The 23,188-nt window shown below is 39.2% G+C and overlaps 1 protein-coding gene across 1 annotated transcript in view; it reads right to left on the bottom strand.

Moving 5' to 3' along the window:
• Window positions 1–22,611, bottom strand: part of SCN10A (sodium voltage-gated channel alpha subunit 10) — a 76,359-nt gene extending 53,748 nt beyond the window's left edge. The window contains exons 1-5 of the mRNA XM_060111474.1: window positions 22,342–22,611; window positions 20,690–20,817; window positions 16,676–16,756; window positions 3,371–3,499; window positions 2,690–2,781 (exon numbers count right to left, since the gene is read on the bottom strand). Of these exons, the coding sequence (XP_059967457.1) occupies window positions 2,690–2,781; window positions 3,371–3,499; window positions 16,676–16,756; window positions 20,690–20,817; window positions 22,342–22,611 (700 nt within the window). The remainder of the gene's footprint in view (window positions 1–2,689; window positions 2,782–3,370; window positions 3,500–16,675; window positions 16,757–20,689; window positions 20,818–22,341) is intronic.
• Between the last annotated feature and the right edge of the window lie 577 nt (window positions 22,612–23,188).

Genomic DNA, 23,188 nt, shown 5'->3' with positions numbered 1-23,188 from the left:
AAGATCCTTTTTGACCCACCTCCTAGAGAAATGGAAATAAAGACAAAAATAAACACATGGGACCTAATGAAACTTCAAAGCTTTTGCACAGCAAAGGAAACCATAAACAAGACCAAAAGACAACCCTCAGAATGGGAGAAAATATTTGCAAATGAAGCAACTGACAAAGGATTAATCTCCAAAATTTATAAGCAGCTCATGCAGCTCAATAGCAAAACAACAAACAACCCAATCCAAAAATGGGCAGAAGACCTAAATAGACATTTCTCCACAGAAGATATACAGACTGCCAACAAACACATGAAAGGATGCTCAACATCTTTACTCATTAGAGAAATGCAAATCAAAACTACAATGAGATATCATCTCACACCAGTCAGAATGGCCATCATCAAAAAATCTAGAAACAATAAATGCTGGAGAGGGTGTGGAGAAAAGGGAACACTCTTGCACTGCTGGTGGGAATGTGAATTGGTACAGCCACTATGGAGAACGGTATGGAGGTTCCTTAAAAAACTACAAATAGAACTACCATATGACCCAGCAATCCCACTACTGGGCATATACCCTGAGAAAACCATAATTCAAAAAGAGTCATGTACCAAAATGTTCATTGCAGCTCTATTTACAATAGCCAGGACATGGAAGCAACCTAAGTGTCCATCAACAGATGAATGGATAAAGAAGATGTGGCACATATATACAATGGAATATTACTCAGCCATAAAAAGAAATGAAATTGAGCTATTTGTAATGAGGTGGATGGACCTAGAGTCTGTCATACAGAGTGAAGTAAGTCAGAAAGAGAAAGACAAATACTGTATGCTGACACATATATATGGAATTTAAGAAAAAAATGTCATCAAGAACATAGGGGTAAGACAGGAATAAAGACACAGACCTACTAGAGCATGGACTTGAGGATATGGGGAGGGGGAAGGGTAAGCTGTGACAAAGTGAAAGAGCGGCATGGACATATATACACTACCAAACGTAAGGTAGATAGCTAGTGGGAAGCAGCCGCATAGCACAGGGAGATCAGCTCGGTTCTTTGTGACCGCCTGGAGGGGTGGGATAGGGAGGGTGGGAGGGAGACGCAAAAGGGAGGGGATATGGGAACATATGTATATGTATAACTGATTTAATTTGTAAAATAAAATTTAAAAAAAAAAAGTAAAAAAAAAAAAAAAAGATGGGGCCCCTGCTTGTTTAAGGAAAGATGATTTGTTGCTCTGGCAAAGGAAAACACCTTCTTCGGGAAAGCAGCTTCCCAAGTAGCAGAAAGAGTTCTAACCAGGGAAGCAGACTGCGATCTAGCTTTGCGTTGTCATTTTGGTCAACAAATAACCCATTGAGCACACCCTGCCCCATGTGGTCCCCTCTGGGAGCCGAGCAATGGTTAAGGCACTGGCCTGTGGTGGGGCTGTCTGATGAGTGAGGGGAAACTCCATAGCATTATTGAGCAGGTGGACACAAAGAGGAACAGCCCCTCACAGAAGCCTGGGAGTCGGGGTAAGATGAGGTGGAGGCTGGGGAAGATGGGAAGGACCAGGGAGTCTCCTTGAGGAGGTCAGAGCGTGGCAGAGCCCTGAGGATGCATATGAGTTGAGTGAAGAAAGGAGGAGGGATTTCCTGACAGAGGAGCAGCATGGCCCAGGGCTGGGCAATGAGCAAAAGCTTTGAGTATCTGTGGAACCACAGGCAGATTCTGGAATGTGGTGTGAGGTGGGTACAGGAGAGAGATGAGGCAGGGAGAGGAGGGTCAGGACAGGCCAGGTCTTGTAGACAAGACTCAGGGTCTTCCTGGCTGGGAGTAGGTGAGAGAGGTACCAAGCAGCAGAACTGACTACTTATTGCTGTGATTTTCTTCATGAAGAAGCTTGTCCAGTGGAAGTTGGCAAAGACTTTTCAGTCGTTCCCTGCAGAACCAGTCACAGAACCGTGGAAAGGGACTTCCACTCTAGCGTATTTCTATTTCCCAGATGACGGCATGGGTTCTCAGGGGTGAGGGAGGGGAGATAAACCATCAGGCCACAAGGCAGAAGCATTGAGTCCCATCTCAGGGCTGTTACCTGGTCTCTGGCCTCACTATCCCCTCCATCAACCCAGTGGGAGATGAGGAGTATCACTGGGCTACTTATTGGAGGCCTGGTAAGATGAGCCCTGGTACATAATTTTTGTTTCTGAATTGCCTGTAATCAAGAATTGTCTAATTATTTTCTCTTCTGTGGGTCCAAAGACAGGGCTGAGGCCCAAATTTTCAGATCCATGGAAATGGGGAAGATACTCACCAGAGCCTAGGACTGCCTTTTTCCTTCTTCACTGTTTCCAAGTTTACATTTTGGTTTAAAGTATAAATGAGAATATGACTGGAGGCTTGCCTGAACCCCACAATGAGAACATAAAATGAAGACTTGATTCTTGTCCTTTACAGACACCATGGGGTACTGTGGACAGAGTGTTGGCTGAGAATCAGGACATGAGGTTTCCAGGTCACAAATGCCTCTAGTGATGAGGATCTGGGATTGTGTTTTCTACTCTCTGGGCCTCAGTCTCTTTGTCTCTTAAATGGGGACAGTAGTCCGTGTCCCAGAAATTTACAGGGCTCATGTGAAAATCAAAGTGGGACATTAGGCTGTGGAAACCAACATAAGCTCTATGAGTAAATGTGCTGGTTAAAGTGGCTCACCTGGGATCACAGACACTGTTTTTAAAGCCCTAAGGACTCTGAACGTCCGCAGGCCTGAGATCCCTCGGAGATCTGTGGCTTCACCAACATACCTGTAGGACCAGAAGTCAGTCAGCATCTCTGCAAGAATAGGTACTTGGGAATTCATGCAGCATAAATAAGGACAATTTTGGGTAACACCAGCCTAGGAAGGACCCAGAACAGACACTGAGAATCTACTAGCACTTCCACTTATAGACTGACACGAACACTGATTTAATTAAGGCAATATTTTCCAGAATGGCCCCTTTGAGAAGATGCATTGTGATCTAGAAGGCTCCGTGTGCTACATGTGTGGATGGATATTGAAGCATGTGGGTGTGGCCAACCTGTCTTCTCAGGCACTGGTTCTCAGGTAAAGACCTTCATATCTGGTAGGTACAAGGCTGAGCCTTGTCTGATCCACTTTGACAGGCCAGTTATCAGCTCAGATCTGAGGTCTCCAACTTCTCCCTGAGTATATGGGACTAACCCTAGAAAATGACTCCCAAAGCAACAGTCATTGGCAAAGAAACCCTAGGCCACACAGTCCCTAATGAGGAAGCTGGACAGAGATAAGGAAACATCCCCAGAGTGGCAGCCTGGACACACCTACAAGCCCTACACAGATGCACATACCAGTCAGTGTGGAGAAATACTCACGCCAGGGTGATGACACTAAAATCCAGCCAGTTCCAAGGATCTCGCAGGTAAGTGAACTCATTTAGACAAAATCCTCTTGCCAGTATCTTTATCAAGGCTTCAAAGGTATAAATGACAGTGAAGACATACCTGGGAGGAAAGGTGGAAAGGGAGTATTAACTGTGCCTTGGAGAGAGCTCAGAGGGACAGTGGCTGTGATTGTTCCAAAGGAGAACGTGCAAAGATCATCGCCAAGGTGGGGAAGGGGAAGAAGGGAAGGTAGGGAGATGAGACGCAGACGGAGGAACTCAGAGGAGTCACACGTACTGGGCGGGGTGGGATGATCGGCAGCCTCTGCTGCTCTGAAGGTAGGCAGAGGGCGATGGCAGGTGAGAACCTCTGGCACCATGAGGTTCAGAACAAAGTTCCTACTGTTCCATGAGGCTCCCTGAGGATTTCTGCCCTGAGGGAAGCTGGCACCTCCTCTCTCAACTTGTTGATGGCTGAAAATATGGAAGAGGGAGGAGGCCCAACTACATCCCTCCTCTCCAAACTTCTCTACTTCTGACTCTTTTCTTCTCATACCGTGCCTGGTCTGCCAGCATTTCTGGCCTCAGGGATCCCGGTCTGTTTACTGTCTAAGGCAGTAAACAACTAGGTGTCATGGAAGAAAAAAGCATCTGAGCTCACACACATTTTCTCAGGAGGATGGATCCTATTAGAGGAAGTCATCTCAAAACAGCCACTCTGCTGGGCACTCTGTGGGTTTGGATTTGAAGAGATGGATCTGAAGCTTAGGTTGAGAGTAGGGTAGTGTTTCTCAAGTGTTCAGAATCCCTCCATCACCAACAGCAGTGGCTCTCAGACTCTAGCACGCATCTGACCCCCTGGAGAGCTGTTCAAGCATCTGATTTCTGGGCTGCACGTCCAGAGTTTCTGACTCGTTAAGTCTGGGGTAGGGCCCAAGAATTTGCATTTCTCACAAGTTCCCAGCAGAGCCTAATGTTGATGGCCTGAGGAACTACCCTTTTAGAACCACTGACCAAAGGGATTCAGATGCATGCATAAATCACACCTAATTTTGGATACATTACATTTTAAAAACTTATAAAATTCTAAATGTAAACCCTGGTATGAAAAATGAAAAGACTTTTGATTAAATATGGCAGATTGAAGACATGTATTTACCTCTAACCTTTTGGAAATCCTTCTTAAATGATAGTAAAAAGAATTTTTTTAAAAGCATAAATTCACTAGGGCAATGATAATGGAGAACATAACAGCACTCTGGAAATTAGAGTGAAGACGGATGAGTGGTAACTGACAGAGAAGACCCTAGAAAGCTGAAACCTTAGCTGCAAGTAGGGAGTTCCCAGAAGCAAGCCAACCCACATGGCAGAGCTCCTTAGGACTTAGGGATGCTAAATACCTCTGAAAGTGGGGCCTGGGGAGACAGTGGCAAGAGGGGCTGAAAGGGCAGTTTGAAAATCTTTACAAGAAGCAGTTGGGCTTTCTAAATCCCCCTCCACACCAACCATTCAGGGAGGAACTGCCTCCTCTGATCTGGAAATAGACTGGATTGAACAAGAGGGAGAGAGTTGCATCCTGAAACAGGGGTATAAAGGAAAAATTTACATATGTACTAAAAGGCAGACAACCTTCCCACCCACCCACTTCTTCCCCTCAGTAAGTTCCTAGAAGCCTGTCAGTCAGGTTAACAGCTCAAGAAGTTGCTGCACTTTTAATATGGACAGCCAGCCAATGAGCATCAGGAATCTGAAGGCTACTTCTAACACCAAAGACTAAAAGAACTAAACAGGAAAGAAAGAAAAAGAAAAAAAGACAATGCAGATAGAAGAAGAGTCAGGAAAAAACCCTTATCATTAATATTTTTAGAGAGTTAAGAGATGAGAAGATACTGGATACATATAGAAGGCTATAACAAGAATATTCAAAGAACAAAAGAGAACTTTTGAAAACAAAAATATGATAGCAAAAGTAAAACATTAATAGAAGGGCTAGAAATAAAGTTGAGGAAATCTCACAGAAAGTGGAACAAAAAGAAATAAATAAGAGGTGATTAAAAATATGAAAATTAGAGAATTAGACTAATAGGTACAATGTCTGATTAATAGGTGATCTAGGGATTTCCCTGGCAGTCCAGTGGTTAAGACTCTACTCTCTCAAAGCAGGGGGCGTGGGTACCAAAAAAATAATATAAGAAAATTTCCCTAAACTGAAGGCTCTAAATATTCAGCTAAAATACCCAGGAGTGTACAGGAAAATGAATGAAAAAGGTTCATATCAAGGCACAACATCACAAAATTTGAGAATACTGTACACAAAGAGAAGAGCCTAACTTTTTCTGAAGGAGTGAAAATCACAGGTCACATACAAAAGATTGAGAATCAAAATACCATCAGATTTCTTAATAGCAAAATTGGAGGTTATAAGACAGTGGAACAATGTCTTCAAAATTTTGAGGAAAATAATTTCTAATTTATAGCTGCTCCCCCAGCTAAACTGTTTAGATGAGGCTAGTATAAAGATATGCCAAGTCTCAGAAAATTTATTTCCCACCTACCCATCTAAGAAAGTTACCAGAGGATATGCTCCACCAAAACAAGGAAGTAAACAAATAACGAGGAATATATGGGATGCAGGGGAGTGACAAATGGAATCCAAAAGAGGACGGAGAAGGAAAAATCTCTGGAAAAGAGCTGTACATCAGGCCTAGGGAACATCTAGACCAGATTGAGGCAGGAGTTGAGGGACTCCAAGGATACTCCCAAGAAAAATGGAAACTGATGGATAATCTGATACGTTCAAGTAAATTTAAGCAATAATTAAACATCTGGAGAAGAGTTTAGTGATAAAAATACAGAAATTAGTGATGAATATACAGAAAACTGAGCAAATGAAGAAATGAAATCCTTATTAACTTCAGAGAAAGCAAAAACATTGTGCAAAAAGGAAATGTAACCAAAGTATACTGCATGATACAGCTGTGAATAGTATTTGCTTAGCAATACTATTATATAATCATATATGTAGTCAGACAATGTACATATTGTCTGATTATCTAACCAAAAATTATGATATAACTATAATGGGAAGAGAAGTGTGAGAGAAAATGAGTGTTTGTATGTGGACCTAATCCCTTTTTTTTTCCATAACAGAAAGCTAATAGATAATATCTAATGTGGAAAAAATTTTTTAAATAGTAGTCTGAGTATATTTTTAGAGCTAGAGAGGTATCAGAAGAAAGCAGTAAACAAATGGTGAGAGTGGTTGCCTCTGGAAATATGGGATTAGGGGTGAGGAGATGAGAAACATGAAATTGCTGTTTTTGTTATAATCTTTATGGAGCTATGTGACCTTTTAAACCATGGATCTGTATACCTTAAATAAAAGTAAAAATCAAATTTAAAAGTGCATAGCAGTAATGTTTCTTTCCTATCTGTGAGAGGAGAAATAGTGTTTGAAATCATTCACAAAGAAATCTATATCTGCCTGGGTAGCTGTTTGAGCTGTCGGCTGCCATAGCTTGTCGGGTTTCCCCCCACTCTTTATGTTTTCTAAATTAGAAAATCTTAACTCAGAATTATAGGTTGTTGGGAAGCTTTGACAGATATTTTGGCCTTTCAGGTCAAATGCAGATCCAGAAATTATGGAGAGAGTTCTCTCCAAAGACTATTTTCAGTGTTTCACCAGAGGACAAGTGTCCCGGCTTAGTGCCACTGAAAGCTAGAAGGTTAAAGGTCTCGGCTTGGGAGACAGCAGCTGATGGAGTCACATCCTCTCTCTGGTGACATTTGGCTCACAAGGTATTTCTGCATGTTCAGTTGTAGCATTTGGATGTGATTTTTAATATGCAAAGACATACCTTAAGTGTTTTTCCTGATGAATGAAGAAAATCATTGGTACTGGGGAAAAGTCAAACTCTCAGCCACTGAGCCATTTGCACCACTGTTCAGTTTTAAGAAGCCATGATGTCTAATCATTTAAAAACTCTGATATTTAGACCCTGAAGTCAAAGATCCAGACTATTCAAAATCCTAAATGTATTCCTGAGACATGCCATGTGTATTCACAGAAATAGTCATTTTAAAAGATTTAATATCTTGCTGGAAAACACTGCAAACCTTTTCTTGCTTGCCAGCTAGAGCAATTCAGTGTAGAAAAACATCCTGTACTCACTTGTTTCAGCCGTGTAGGCTGAAGAAACATATACTAAGTGGCCACAATCAGTTTGTAATCACAACTTCCATGATGTCCCTCAACAGCGAATCAGGGTCTGGAAGTATGCTATGGACGCTTGCTATTTTCACAAATAATGTACATACCACATTGGAAGCAACATCTTCCACTGGTATAGGGATGCCCTTCCTTGCTGAGCATCTAGCTGGAGCTTCTTCAATATCAATTCAACTACCTTTTCTTTTTAATTGTGGTAAAATACATATAAAATTTACCCACTTTTAAGTATACAATTCAGTGGCAATAAGTGCATTCACAAAATTGTGCAACCATAACCACTATCCATCTCCAGAACTTTTTCGTCATCCCAAACAGAAACTCTGTACTCATTAAACAACTACTCCCCATTCCTCCCTCCCCTGCTCCCTGGCAACCTCTGTTCTACTTTCTGTCTCCATAAATTTGCCTATTCTAGGTACCTCACATAAGTGGAATCATACAATATTAATCCTTTTTGTGTCTGACTAATTTTACTTAGCATAATATTTTAAAGGTTCATCCATGTTGTGGCATATATCAGAATCTCATTCATTTTTGAAGCTGAATATTCTGTTGTATGCACATACCACATTTTGTTTATGCATTTATCTGTTGATGGACATTTATCCATTTATCTGTTGATGGGACATTTGGAAACAACCTTTTGACGACAGTGAATAATACTGCTATGAACATTGGTGTAGAAGCTAACATCCCTTTTTAACTGTGTTTCATAGTTTACAAACTAATCTTTAATTAAGCCAGAAATCTCATCTTTTAAAATCAGCTTCATGATAAATAGGACAAAAAGTCATTGACCACTTCTCTCTCACATATATGGTGAAACTATACTGACAACTGATTTATTCACAATTTTATTCAACTATAAAGTACAATGTCTGCTTGTTTACATACATAACAGTCATTGATTTTTAAATGCCAGTCACATTATAAGAAATCCAATATTTCTGATGAAGGAATTCTATCGACTATTTTTCGCTTTTTTTCCAACTACAATATTTGTCATTGATTTTGAAGCTGGTTTCATATCTTACTGGCAAGGGTATAATTGTGCTTGTTTTTACTATGAGGGCAAATGATGACTCTATAGTTTTCATGTCTTTCAACTTTTAACATCAAATTTTGACAATTTTGTACTGGAAATCCTATTTTATATTTGTACTAGAGACAGTCAGTTGGTTTAAAAGTGAGGTTGATAAACTTTATTAGAAAATAATATGGAAGTTTTGGTAGCTTTCTATTATTACTTGATAAAATGTTGAGATAATAACTTAGGTACTAGAACAAAAGGCTCATTGATCAAATAAAATTTAATTATGATTATTGATTGTCATGCTCCCTGTTTTTTTATTTTTATCTGCTTTTGTGATATTATCCACATCCATTGTCCACTTGTCTCATGACATACAGATTCAAGCTTTATGTCTGTGACAGAGTCCATTCATTACTTATAGGATTTATTTTTCTATTTTCATCACTATTGTTATATTTCTGCAAACCACTTTGAAATGATGGTTCATTTTCTGAATTGTAATATTATGTAGTGGTAAAGATGAGAAATGCAAGTTTAACAAATGTAAATGTAATGTCATAGGACAATAAAATACATTAGTTAAGATAAAGTACCCATGATTAATTCCACGTTAACCAGTATGAACTGTCAGTCCTTGAAATTCATACACTACTCTAAAGGACATGAAAAGTCAGAAATTCTATGTAAATTACAAATAATCTTACATTTCAGATTTTTAAATTATCTGTGCATAAAATGATTGCATTCCTTTTTCTTCTGAATCTGTCAAATGTTTTGGAGGCTACTGAGAGACTTCTAGTGACCAGTAGAGATCCTTCTATTACTTATTGAGAAACACTGGAGGGGATAGAGAGCTGAATTGCTCTGCAGAACAGAGTGAGAATTTGGAGTTCTCAGGGACAAGAGAGAAAAGAGACAGTGAGTCAGAGAGATGGAAAAGCAACCCAAAGGGACAGCTTATGAGAGAAGATTATAAGTCAGCCTCATTCACCAAGACAGGTCAAATGAAGTGCTGGCAAACTGAATCTAGCATTGATTAAGCTAGAACCATTAAAAGAGATTAGCAAATTTATTAATATAACCTACTATATTAACAGATAAAAGACTATTTGATAATAAATATAGAAATATTGATAGAAACCAACACTCATTCAAAATGAAACTCTTAAACCAGAAGTGAAAAGAAATTCCCATAACTTGATAAGGAGTAATTATGAGAATCCCATAGTTATCAGGATAATAGTGAAATATTAGATGCATATTATTTAGAATCAAGAACAAAAGAAATATGCTCACTATTATAGCTTCAATTCAGTATTGTGATGAAAGTCCTGGCCAGTTCAATAAGACAGGAAAAATAAACAAGTGGTATAAGAATCATAAAGGAAGAAACAAGTTCATCATTATTTGCAGATGATATACTTGTTTAAATAGGAATTGTTAAAGAGTTCTGCAAGGTTGCTGAATGCAAAACCAATGTACAGAAATTTAATAACATTAATTTATTTTAGCAATAAAAATAAATATTCAAAAGGGCAAGCAAAATGATAATGTACCTACAGATAGGATATGTAAGAACTTTATAGAAGATGTCAAATGTTATGGAGGAATATAAAAGAAGGCATACATATATTGGGAGATACAATTATACATGTCAATGTGGCAGTTCTTCCTGTGGTAATAGATAAATTCAATGCATTTACAATCAAAGTTTCAACAGAGTTGTAAGACAAGAACTTGAAAATCTGACCCTTAAATTGATATGGAAGAACCAAGATAATTTTAAAGAAGACAAATAAGGAGGGGTGCTATGATCAACCAGGTCAAATCTTATTATAAAGCTTTTAGATTGTATGGTGTTGACTCAAGGAGTGACAAATAGCTTACTAGGAAAACAGACTTGAGTATGCATGGGAATCTGGTGCATGACAGAGGTAGTAGAAGGAATCACTAGAGAAATGATAATCTATTAAAATTAGTGTTGGAATAATCTTTATGGAAAAATATGAAAAGCCTATCACATATCATACACATACACACAAAAGTCTGGGAGGATGAATTATCTAAATGTAGAAAGAAATATGACTTTTAGAAGGAAATACAGAAGAATATATTATGGAATATTAGATAGCAGTAAAATATATATGAAATGGATACATACATACATAGTGTTTTTAAAATTTTTTTCTTCCCTAGAAATTCTATAATTTTTGTTTGTTTTTTTTTTCCCATCTAAGAGTTCTCTAAAAGAGGTTTTAAAAATTATCAAGTGGAAAGGTCTCTTTTTTTTTCTCATTTTGTTATTATTTTCTCATTTTATTGTAGTGTGATCAGAGAATATTTTCTTTATTATTTTACTTTTTGGATCTTGTTAAGGTTTTGTTGTTTAATATTGGTCAATTTGTACAGTTACTTTTCAGGGAATATAGTTTGAAAGATATTAATCAGATCTATCTTACTATGTTACTCCAGTTATCTGTATCTTTACATACTTTTTTATACATTTGATCTGTCATAGGGCTGAAAGAAATTAATTACATTTCCCTATCCTTACAATATTCTTGTCTATTTTTGTCTATTTTATTCTCGTCTTGTATATAAGTTTTGGTTTATAAACATGGTTGCCATATTATTTGTTGCAAAAATATACATTACTGTTTATGGATTATTTAGCATTACAAAGTGTCATTTTTGTCCTGTTTAATAATTTTTGGCCTAAATTTTACCTTCTCTGATGTTAAGATCATGCCTCCTGCTCTGTTTGTCTTTGCCTATATCTTTGCCCATTCTTTAATTTTGACCTTTCTGTATCACTTTGAGTGGTATATTTTTTAGTCAACGTAGAGTTCAATACTGCTTTGTTATATAACATGACTTTTTTTTAAACAGATGAGTCAAATCCATTTATATTTATTGACATGATAGATCTATTTGATCTTTGTTTATATTACTTTGTGTTATGTTTTTTTTAATTTATTTATTTTTGGCTGCATTGGGTCTTCATTGCAGTGCGCAGGCTTTCTCTAGCTGTGGCGAGCGGGAGCTACTCTTCGTTGTGGTGCGAGGGCTTCTCATTGTGGTGGCTTCTCTTGTTGCGGAGCACGGGCTCTAGGCAAGCAGGCTTCAGTAGTTGCGCCTCGCGGGTTCTAGAGTGCAGGCTCAGTAGCTGTGGCGCACTAGCTTATAGTTGCTCCGTGGCATGTGGGATCTTCCCAGATGAGGGTTCGAACCTGTGTCTCCTGCATTGGCAGGCGGATTCTTAACCACTGCGCCACCAGGGAAGTCCTTGTGTTGTTCTTAATAGTTTTTAAAATATTTCATTGTCTGATATTTTTTATTTGCTTTATTTTTTTCTGTATGATTCTGAATTTAGAAGAGTTTTTATTTTAGTTCTGGTAGTTGCCTTAAAATATACATTTATAATTATAATCAAAACTATGTAATACATTGCCTTTACTATGCTATCTCTTTAAATAAAATATCTCTTATTTCCATTAATTCTCTTTCCTTTTCCCTCTGTTTCATCCATCACCTGATTGTATTAATAATATCTTTTTCCTGCTTACCTTTGTACTGTTAAATGTAATTATTTTTCATTCCTTGATGTATCAACTTTAAAGAATGCTCTTTAATTTCTTGCTACTATAGAACCGACAATAAGTGAACATCCTCTGCTCCCATGTTCTTCCCTCTTTCTAGTCCCAGTTTTTGCTATTTGTACCATGTCAACGTTTTCAGGGCCTCTGGAGTTTTAGGGGGTAAAATGCCTTGATCCCCTTTTTTATCCCCCTCTGCAGGCACTGTCATTTAACAAGCCCTCGTCTGCTGAGTCATTTACTGTCCTCCACCCACTTTCGGTCTTCTGAGATTGTTTTGACATCTTTTGTCCTCTGTGCTTTCCTTTTTACTTCTCTTTGTTCTTGTATATTTATACTGTTCTTATGCCTATGCTGTCATTCCATTGGCATTTTGAGAGGGTTGGGGTAAAACATATTCATGCTATCTTCCATATTTAACCAGAATCCCCAAATAACTCTTACTTTTGATAGAAAATGCTTTGCATTAGAAGTTAAAAAGGATAGAAATTTTACATGCTATATCATCTTAGTATATATGTGTGTGTGTGTGTGTGTGTATATATATATATATATATATACAGAGAGAGAGAGAGAGAGAGAGAGAATAAACTACAATTCTAACAGCAATTTATCTACATAGTTACTGTCTTCTGACATATTTTTCAGTATTCTGTATTTAATGCAATGGTCATTTATTTTACATTTATTTTGTTTTAAAGCTTTTCATTATGATATGTAACATACATAATGAAAATGCACATGAAACAAAAATTAGTTGTAAAATGAATGCTTGTGTATTAGTCAGCTTAGGCTGCCATAACAAAATACCATAGATTCAGTAGTTAAACAACAAATATTTATTTTCTCACAGTTCTAGGGGCTGGTGCCAGTGTGGCCAGGTTCTGGTGAGAGCCCTTTTCCTGGCTTGCTAATGGCTATTTCTGGCTGTGTCCTCACATGGTAGAGAGAGAGTTCTGGTGTCCACTCCTCTTATAAAGGTATCAGCTCTACTGGGTCACAGCTCTGCCCTTACAACCTTATTTAACCTTTATCACTTCCTTAAAGGCCCCTTCTCCTGTACAGTCACATGGGGGGCAATTAGGGCTTCAACACATGAATTTGGGGGGACACTATTCAGTACAGAGCAGCTGTATGACAACTAGTCATGTCACAAAATGGAACAATTTGAACACCCATAACCTCCTGCCCTAGAGGTTACTACTATCCTAATTTTTGATATTTTTTTCTTGCCTTTTTAATTTATATTTTTACCTCCTGAGTATGCATTCCTAAACAAAATAGTTAAGTTTTGCTTGTTTTTGAATTTTCATATAAATGGAATTATATTTTTGTAATCTTTTGTGTCTGGCTTTTTTTGTTCAATATTATGTTCTTAAGACTCATTCTTGGTGTTGTGTGGAGATATAGTTTATTCATATTCATTGCTATACATTATCCCCCTTTAAGAATATAACAGATATTTAATATATTTAAAAATGTATGGACATTTTGGTTGTTTCCAATTTTTAACTTTTATGGGGAATGTTCATGAACTTTTCACAGCTGTATCCTGGTGCCCATAAGTACATATTTCTGTTGAGTGTATGTACCTAACAGTATAATTAAAAGATCACAGTGTATGTGTGTTTTCACCTTTATTTGATAATATTCACTGCTTTCCAAAGAGGTTGTAAAAATTTACATTCCCACCAGCAAGATATGAGTTTCTGTTGCTCCATATCTTTCTCAATATTTGGTACTGTCACAATTTAGAATTTTCCTCATCTGATGAGGGTATAATAATCTCTCAGTGTGATTTTATTCACATCTCCTTGATTAAGAAAAAGGTTAAGAATATTTTCATACGTTTATTGACTATTTGGATTTCTACTTTTATGAAACATCTATTTAATTTTTTGCTCATTTTCCAGTTGGTTGCTCTGACACATTTCTAATCGATTTGTAGGGGCTCATTATTCCGGATGTAAACACTTTTGAGGTATATGTGTTGCAAATATCTTCTACTCAGTAGGCTTACTTTTTCACTCTCATAAAGTTGTCTTCTGATGAACAGAAATTCTTAATTTTAACATCCTAAAATGTATCAGTGTTTTCCTCTGTGGTTAGTGCTTCTTATATCATATGTAATAAATCTTTCCCTAACCTGAGGTCATGAGACTTCTCTGTGGTTTTTGTTGTTTTTGTTTGTTTTTTTGTTTGTTTTTTTTTAACCTTCAAAAAGTTTGATGTCTTTGTCTTTCACAAAGAAATTTAGATCTTAATCCACCTAGAACTGATTTTTGTGTTTGGTGTAAAGTTGGATGTTCAATGTAATTTTTCTGTTGGGATTCCTAATTCTTCAGCATCATTTACTGAAGACTGCCCTTTCCCTGCTGTTTTGCAGTGACACTTTTGTCACCAATTCAAGGTCTGTATGTGCATTGGCCTGTTTATGGGCCAACTATTCTGTTCCACTGGTCTGACTAATCTTACGCCAATGGCATACTGTTTCAATCATTAGAGCTTATAGTAAATCTTGATATCCAGTAGAGCACATCATTGTCTCCTACCTTGTTTTTCTATCTCAAAAGTGTCTTGGCTATAATTGGCTCTTTGCATTTTCATATAAATCTTAGAGTTAGTTTGTCAAGTTATATAAAAAAAAGCCTGTTGGGGGCTTCCCTGGTGGCGCAGTGGTTGAGAGTCCGCCTGCCGATGCAGGGGACACGGGTTCGTGCCCCGGTCTGGGAAGATCCCACATGCCGCGGAGTGGCTGGGCCCGTGAGCCATGGCCGCTGAGCCTGCACGTCCGGAGCCTGTGCTCCCAAACGGGAGAGGCCACAGCAGTGAGAGGCCCGCGTAGCACAAAAAAAAAAAAAAAAAGCCTGTGGGATTTTGATTGGAATCATGTTAAATTTATTAGTCATTTTGGGGAGCCTTACAATATTGTGACTTTGAATCTAAGAATACAATATATCTCTCCATTTATTGGGTTTTCTGCAATATTACTTAATATTTTTATAATTTTCTTTTTAGGGATTTTACTCATACTTTGATAGTCTTATTTCTAGAAACTTGATATTTTTAACTGCCAGTGTAAATGGTATCCTTAAAAACTATTTTATTTTCTGTTTGTTGCTAGTATATATATACAATTGATTTATGTATATTAATTTGTACCTAGCTACTTTTCTATACTCTCTTATTAATTCTAATAGTTTACCTCTAGATTACATTGGCTATTTTATGTACATAATTATATTATCTATAAATCATGACATCTTTGCTACTTCTTTTCTTATTTTTTTCTTTGAATTTTATTTTTTTATACAACAGGTTCTTATTAGTTATCTAGTTTATACATATTTCTTTTCTTATTCTTATACCCTTTATTTCTTTTCCTTGCTTTACTACACTGGCTAGGATCTCCTTTACAAAGCTGAATACAACTGATGTAACAGAGATCTTTGCTTTTTTTCCTTCTGATCTCAAAGAGAAAGCTTGCTGTGTTTCACAATTAAGTATGATGTTTACTCCTTTCTTTAAAGTGGTTACCCTTTATCAGAGTACAGCAATTTCCTTCTACTTCTACTTTTCTAAGAGTTTTTAATCATAAACAGATAACAAACTTTATCAAATGACTTTTCAGCATCAATTAATATGACCACTTGATTTTTCTTCTTTAATTTATTAATAGAAATGGAACATATTTTCTATTGTGGCATGTATTAAGTTATAGTCAGCTAAAGACAAAAATTACAAAGTTGGAAAAAGAGAAAGCTCTACAAAGCTCCTGTTATTATACCAAAAATATGCCCTGCTTGAGCTGGGCAGGGGGCAACCATCCCAGAAGGGTTGGTGAAGAATGTTTTTGGAAAGGCTTCACAGTCTGAAACTACAGAGATTCTATCATTAACCCAGGGAGATAGAATAATCTCAGGAATTTTATGGTCACTTTGAGGTATACAAGCCAACAGCTTCATTCATGGGTTATTTTCTGAATATGTTGCAGGACCATTTGTTCTTAGTTCTGCATCTCTTTCTCTTTCTGAGTAGGACTTCCCTCAACTGCATTCAGGTGTGCACCTAACAGGTGAGTGGAGTGGGGAGGCAGGGGGTTCATCTGCCCTAGCCACCCTAGACCAATGAAATCAGACCCTCTGGGGCTGGGACCCAGGCATCAATATTTTTTAAATCTCCCCAGGGGATTCCGATGGGCAGCCAAGGTTGAGAACCACTCATCTATAGCTCTTTGAAGCTGAATATCATATGTGTGTTTACAAAACAAAGTCCACAGAGAAGATATCTAAGCATTGCAAAGTCAGATAGGCAATAGGATTCCACATTACCCAAATAAGACCCAGCAGGATGAATAAGAGAAAAATGTCACCCAGTGAAGGAACAGAAAGAGAGGACAGAAAGGAAAGGCACAAGAATGACAGCAAATCTACTCACTCCATTCTCTCTGGAAGTTCGGTTTGGGTCATGCCCACACAATTGACCAAAATAGTGATGGTTATAAATAAACTGAACCACCTGAGAGGCCTGTGTTAAGGAAAAGCTAAGAGTCACCACGTTTTCCTGAGGTCACCTCTGATCACCTTGATGCCGAACTGATTAAATCCATAACTCTTTAGCTAGGATCAACTTTATGTTCTTGTCACATAATAACAGCTGACACTGAGTGCCTACCCTCGGCTGAATACTTTGTCCACATTATTTCTAATAAACTAACCTGCAGGTGGATATTATTACCTACACTTTGGAGCTAAGCAAACAGGCTGACAAAGCTTAAATATTTTTCCAAGGTCATAAAGCTTGTCAACCATGGTGCTGAGATGTGGACTCAGATTGTCTGAAAATAGAACCCTGAGCAAGATGAAAGGAAACAGAATCCCTTTTCCAAACTGTCCTTCTGCCCTGACACCTGTATTTCACTATACAATATGGCCTGAAATTTCATTCTGCAAATGTCTCTTTTTTCCTAAAAGACAAGGAGAATGCAGTAGTGCCTCCCTTATCCATGGTTTCATTTTCTGCAGTTTCAGTTACCCGTGGTCAATGGTGGTCTGAAAATAAGCTTTAAATTATCCACCATTCTGAGTTAATGTGATGATATCTCAGCCTTCCCACTCCCTCCCACCAGGGATCCCCAACCATCAACATTGTTTGCTTCTGACACCCAACCATCGACATCATCATGGCTCCATGATCCTGGGTCACCCAAAGCACATGCTCCTCCCTCTGACTTATCAGGAGGTCAATAGCAGCCTAATGTCCTGTCACAATGGCTACATCATTCGCCTCACTTCATCTCATCACATGGGCATTTTATCATGTCACATCATCACAAGAAGAAGAAGAGTGAATACAGTACAATAAAGAGAGAGACCAGGGCTTCCCTGGTGGCGCAGTGGTTGAGAGTCCACCTGCCAATGCAGGGGACACGGGTTCATGCCCAGGTCCGGGATGATCCCACATGCTGCGGAGCGGCTAGGCCTGTGAGCCATGGCCGCTGAGCCTGCGCGTCCGGAGCCTGTGCTCCACAACGGGAGAGGCCACAACAGTGAGAGGCCCATGTATCGCAAAAAAAAAAAAGAGAGAGAGAGAGACCACATTCACCTAACTTTCATTACAGTATTTTGTTATAATTGTTCTATTTTATTATTGTTGTTGTTAATCTCAAACCTAATTTAATCTCTTACTTAATTTATAAATCAAATTTTTTCATAGGTAGGTATGTATAGGGAAAAACATATAGGGTTCAGTAATGTCTGTGGTTTCAGGCATCCACTGGGGGTCTTGGAAAGTATCTCCCATGGATAAGGGGGGACTACTATACTCCTAGGAAGTTAGAGATAAGGGGAGGGCTACACGCTTTCATGGCAATCAGGTTCGTCAGATTGTTTTTCCAATTTAGCTGAGATCAGGCACACTGAGGAAATGGATATCTGGTTAGGAATGGAGGCAGGCACAGGGGAGTAAAATGCCGGCTCAAGGAGAAGATTCCAAACAGGATTAGGCTGTTGAGGAGAACTCTGAATAGCAAGAGGGGAGAATCTTAAAGTAGAGGTTGGGGGCAAATGGATTACAAGAAGGGGATAGAGACACTGAAAAGTAAGGTGAGTGGAAGCGGGTAAATAGATGGGGCAGAAATGTTGGTGGCGAAGTCCAAAGATAGATTTCCCCCATTGGACATTTTTCTGAATTCCTAACAATTACTTCCTAAAGAAAACACCTGAAGATATAAGCTTGACCTACAGAGTGAACCACCCATCTTTCATAATTTCAATTTGAGCAGAAGTATCTAAATCTATTTAGATAGTTTTCTGTAAACGCCTTTAATGTGCCCTGCTTTACAGTTACTTAGGAGCCCATCTATTTTGAAAAGGGAAATTCTACTAATTAAACCACATTTTCCTGTTGACTTGCAATTAAATTAAGAAATGTGTTCAGGTTGGGGGGAAACGTTAACCCAAGGGTTAAATTAAAATCATATCTCCAACTCCACAACCTTTAAAGAATTATGATATATTCTGATAATATTACTTGTGAAAACATTCAGAGCAAATTTGATTAGAATTACAATTTTGGTGAAATATTAATAGGAGATTGAGAATTCCATACCTTGAATAATATGTGGGGGGCTGGAGCTACCAAGTTCATGAGGTTTAAATATATAAATGCTGACTTTTGAGAGAAGGAGACCCTTAACAGCTTTTCTGTCCAGCTGTGACTCCACCCAGCAATTATTTATTCATCAAATCTCAAGATAAAAAGAATATTTACTGGTTACTTGGTTCTTTAAAGGGATTTTATTACTAATTAGTTGTTTCTTACTTAACTAGATGTAATTCAACCAGGATGGATGAAAAGGAGTTTGTATATTTGCTGTTTTTCTTTATTTGTAATTTTTATGTAATTGTATATTTAAAAAAAAAAACCTATGTAGAGATGACATACTTAGAGAAAAAATTACCCTAATTCATTTCCATTAACTGCCTACTTCCTTATTGCTGATACTGCCCTAAGCAAGACACAGGCTGGACCTTTTAACTAGCTGTGTGACCTTGGGCAATTAACTTAATGCCTCTGAGTAACCGTTTCATCATACGTAAGATGGAGGTGTTAATCCCTTCTTCAAGGGTTTCTGTACCTATGACAGTGTTGATGCTTAGGAGGTATTTAGCAAATAGGAGCCTATTATTATTATTATTTTTTTTTTGTGGTCACTGTTGTGGCCTCTCCCGTTGTGGAGCACAGGCTCTGGACGCGCAGACTCAGCGGCCATGGCTCACGGGCCTAGCCGCTCCGCGGCATGTGGGATCTTCCCGGACCGGGGCACGAACCAGTGTCCCCTGCATTGGCAGGCAGACTCTCAACCACTGAGCCACCAGGGAAGCCCCTATTATTATTATTAAATACTCTTCTACAGTATTAGGAAAGCCGAGACTGAATTAAGAAAATATTATTCCCACTGGTTGGCCATAAAGGTAAAACATGCAAAGGGAAAATGTAATGTAGTGAGCTACCAGCTCACTGAGTGCTGTCCAGCAATCCAACAATCTACCCCAGAGTGCAAGGCGAGAGCTCTTTTACTAGACACCTGCTAAGAGGCTGGCTACCATCTGCCAGGCAGCTGAGGCAAGGCTGTTCTTGCAAACCAACCTCCAAGAAGCCAAGGCTGAATTTGTTATTAGGAACTTCCAATTTGGACAGTCACTAGGGAAGATCCTTGGAAACCAAGCCAAAGTCTCTTGTTTGTCCTAGTTTGGCTTCTCTTGAAAAAAAAAAAAAAGAAGAGAAAAGTTCGAGGCAGCTTCTGAAGCTACATAAAGCAATTAATTTAATACAGACATTTGACCAATGTATTACTAACCATTACTACGTTCCTCAATGGCATGAACCTCAGACTACTGACATTTTTAACCTGCCAGTAGTTTGGGGGTAACGTGCTGTAGGCAGTACCCCATGACCAGTGGGGTCCCATTGAGACAATCTTCGCTCTGCCCGTTGCAGTCTGTTCTCTTTGCCTTCTCAAGAGTTGCTTTTTTGCCAAATAAGCAATCACTTTCCAGCATGGCTAGGACACAGAATATCAACCCACACCTATCATATCTGCCCAAAGAAGCCTAGGGGGGTTATTATGTTGTGGGAAGAACAGGCCACATATGATGAGGATATACCTGGGTGTATCAGCAATCTCCCCTTTTCAACTTGTGCATCCACACATGTGTCCAGACTGGTCTAGTTGAATCCCAGACCAGGTGTGGGTTGCATGAACACCTCCTCTGTCTTGGGACTGCTTTTGGGTGTTGAACACATTAAAAACACAAACTTTTTTTTTCAATTTGATGATCTCGTTGTTTTAGGATTCAGTTAGAGGAAGGCTCTATTGTTAACCCCCAAAGAAGGTACGGGACACAGTGGGCACCGCTTGATTCTAACATGTGGAAGGAGCAACTGTGCAAAGGATATGAGTGGACGGACACTTTGATGGCTGTTCTTCTGATCAGGTTGAAAGGACTGAATAACCACAGGGCCCGAGTGGCACTAAACCGGGAAATCGTCCTCCCTTTGTTCAGCACCATAAATGTCTAAAACAAAACACAACATAAAGCTGATTCACTTTGTTGTACAGCAGAAACTAACACAACATTGTAAAGCAATTATAATCCAATAAAGATGTAAAAAAAAAACCACAACAGAGGGTGGATCTCCAGTGAGAAACATGCATCCTCCTCCAGCCATGGGTTTGAGCATAAGTGAGATCATCTCAGGCTCAGGAGCAAGTAGGGCTCTGGGAACCACGGGTCAATGAGAGGCAAATGGAGGGGCAGAGAGTAAGGGAGGATCAGGGGCTAAAAGCCATATCCTCACCCTTCTAGCAAGACCCCAGGCCCCGCGGCTGACTGTGCATCAAGATGGGCCTCTGAGATTGCCCAGTGAACAGGCAGCTGACCCAGGGTTGGTGAGATGCATCATGCCCAGGGCGAGGATTCTGGCAGCAGGGGGGTGAAGTTCTGGGTGCATTTAATTCCTCTTCTGATTAGTGGATCACCCCTGGTCTGTGATGGTCCTTCTGTTCTCCACCTCCTAGGTCTCCCCTTTTAACCCTCTACTGGTTCCCTCCTCTGAGCATTTTGGGGGATAACTGCTCTTGGCAGGTGAGAGGAGAGAGAAAGTCATTTCAGTACCTTTTTAATTTTCTCTACGAACCATATTTGAGATGGCTGATTCCTGCCCCTCTCAACCCCCAAACATGCACACACCACTTTTTCAGCTTTATAGAACATCCAAGATAAAATACAAACAGGATAATTGTCATGAAACTGTTTAAACTGGTGGTTCTCAAACTTTTATTTTAGGACCCTTTTGTACTCTTGAAAATTACTGAGGACCTTAATGATCTCTTGTTAATGTTTATACCTTTTTGCTTATACCATGTGTGTGTGTATATATGAGTGTATATATATGTTTGTACATATGTGTGTGTGTGTGTATATATATATATATAATATTAGAAATAAAAAAAGATAGGACCTTTTAAAACACAGGAGTATACAAGCATACATTCCAGTAGCTGTTAGACAGATGTGATCCTCCATCAATAGCCTCTATGTTAACTATTGTATGTTCACAAAAGAATGTGAGTAAAAAAGACAAATGACACTAAACCACTAAACCAATAAAAGGGTTTTGGGAACCCCAGGGGTTTTGAGATCATACTTTGAGGACCACTGGTTTAAATCATCCTGATTTTGGTTCCCCTTCCCTATTCTACCCTCCCCCCAGCCTCAAGATCTCTGCTCCCCACTTGCATAGAAAGTCAACACCTCTGGAGATCTGAGGCCAGAACTCATCCAAGGGAATAGCCAACTTCCTCTGAAAACTCCACAGCAGTTGTCACTGCTTTTGAGGATTTGGATTTAATTAACCTCCATCATGAATACCATAGAGGTTCAAAGAGAGTATTGAGGAGGTGAATTAGATATATTTTTCACTAATTGAGTCCAGCTGACAGCCACATCACCCTGGGTGCAGGAGGAATCCTTGGCTGGGTGGGACAGAGGTTTCCTCTCCCAGAGCTGAGAATGGCCATTCTGGCCAGTAGCCCTTACCCGGTGTGTGCTGTAGAAGGGGTCCAGATCCTCCAGTGGCTCCCCAACCAGCTCTGCTGGGAGCTCGCCATAGAACTTGGGCAGCTGGTTGCACGCTTTCAAGTCAAGCTGGGGCCGAGGCTTCTCTTCCTGGTCCTTCTGTTTCTTGGACTTCTCTTTGGCTTTCTTTGCCTCCTGCTTAGCAGCAATTCGTTTTTCAATCTCCACCAGAGACTCTGGGGTGAATCGATGGAAGTTGGTAGTTTCCAGAGACCCAAAGGGGAATTCCATCTTCTCATTCTTCTTCAGGAAGAATTTATACTCTTATGAGAGTGGACATAACCACAGAGAGGTAACAGCCTGCCCACTGGCTCTCTCCCTCCCACCATGCTTGCTAGAACTCTTCCCCCTCCGACCCCCCACCTCTCCAGTTCCCTTCTTAACTCACACTGAGCTCCCCCAGGACCCCACTGCCCTGCAGCATTCTCGAGGGAGACTGGTTAGTTCATCTTACTCCACGTACCTCAGGGTGGTATCTATGCTGTCCATGAGCTTCTAGTCTTTGTTCCTTCATCATTTTTGTACCCCCTGCCCCCCACCAGATCCAGCCATACTGCCCTCTCTCCCCATTTCTATGACCACCGAATAGCAGGCACTCTCCTGCATTCATCAAAGATGTTGGTTCATGATCTACTTTATCTTGGGTCTCCTCCTACTTTCTGATCACAACCTTTTTTTATTGACATTTTCAATGCTTCTCCCCCTCTCTGAACTCCATTTGGACTCCCCAGGCTGCTTTCTCTTTGTCCGTGGCTGAACACTTCTTTCCATATCCAGATCAGATCCTGTGGTCCACCATTTTTCCCTT

This window comes from Mesoplodon densirostris, chromosome 10 (assembly GCF_025265405.1).
Source record: "Mesoplodon densirostris isolate mMesDen1 chromosome 10, mMesDen1 primary haplotype, whole genome shotgun sequence".
Taxonomy (NCBI): Eukaryota; Metazoa; Chordata; class Mammalia; order Artiodactyla; family Ziphiidae; genus Mesoplodon; species Mesoplodon densirostris.
Note: the sequence above shows the minus strand (reverse complement) of the source record. Positions and strands in the feature narration are given on the sequence as shown.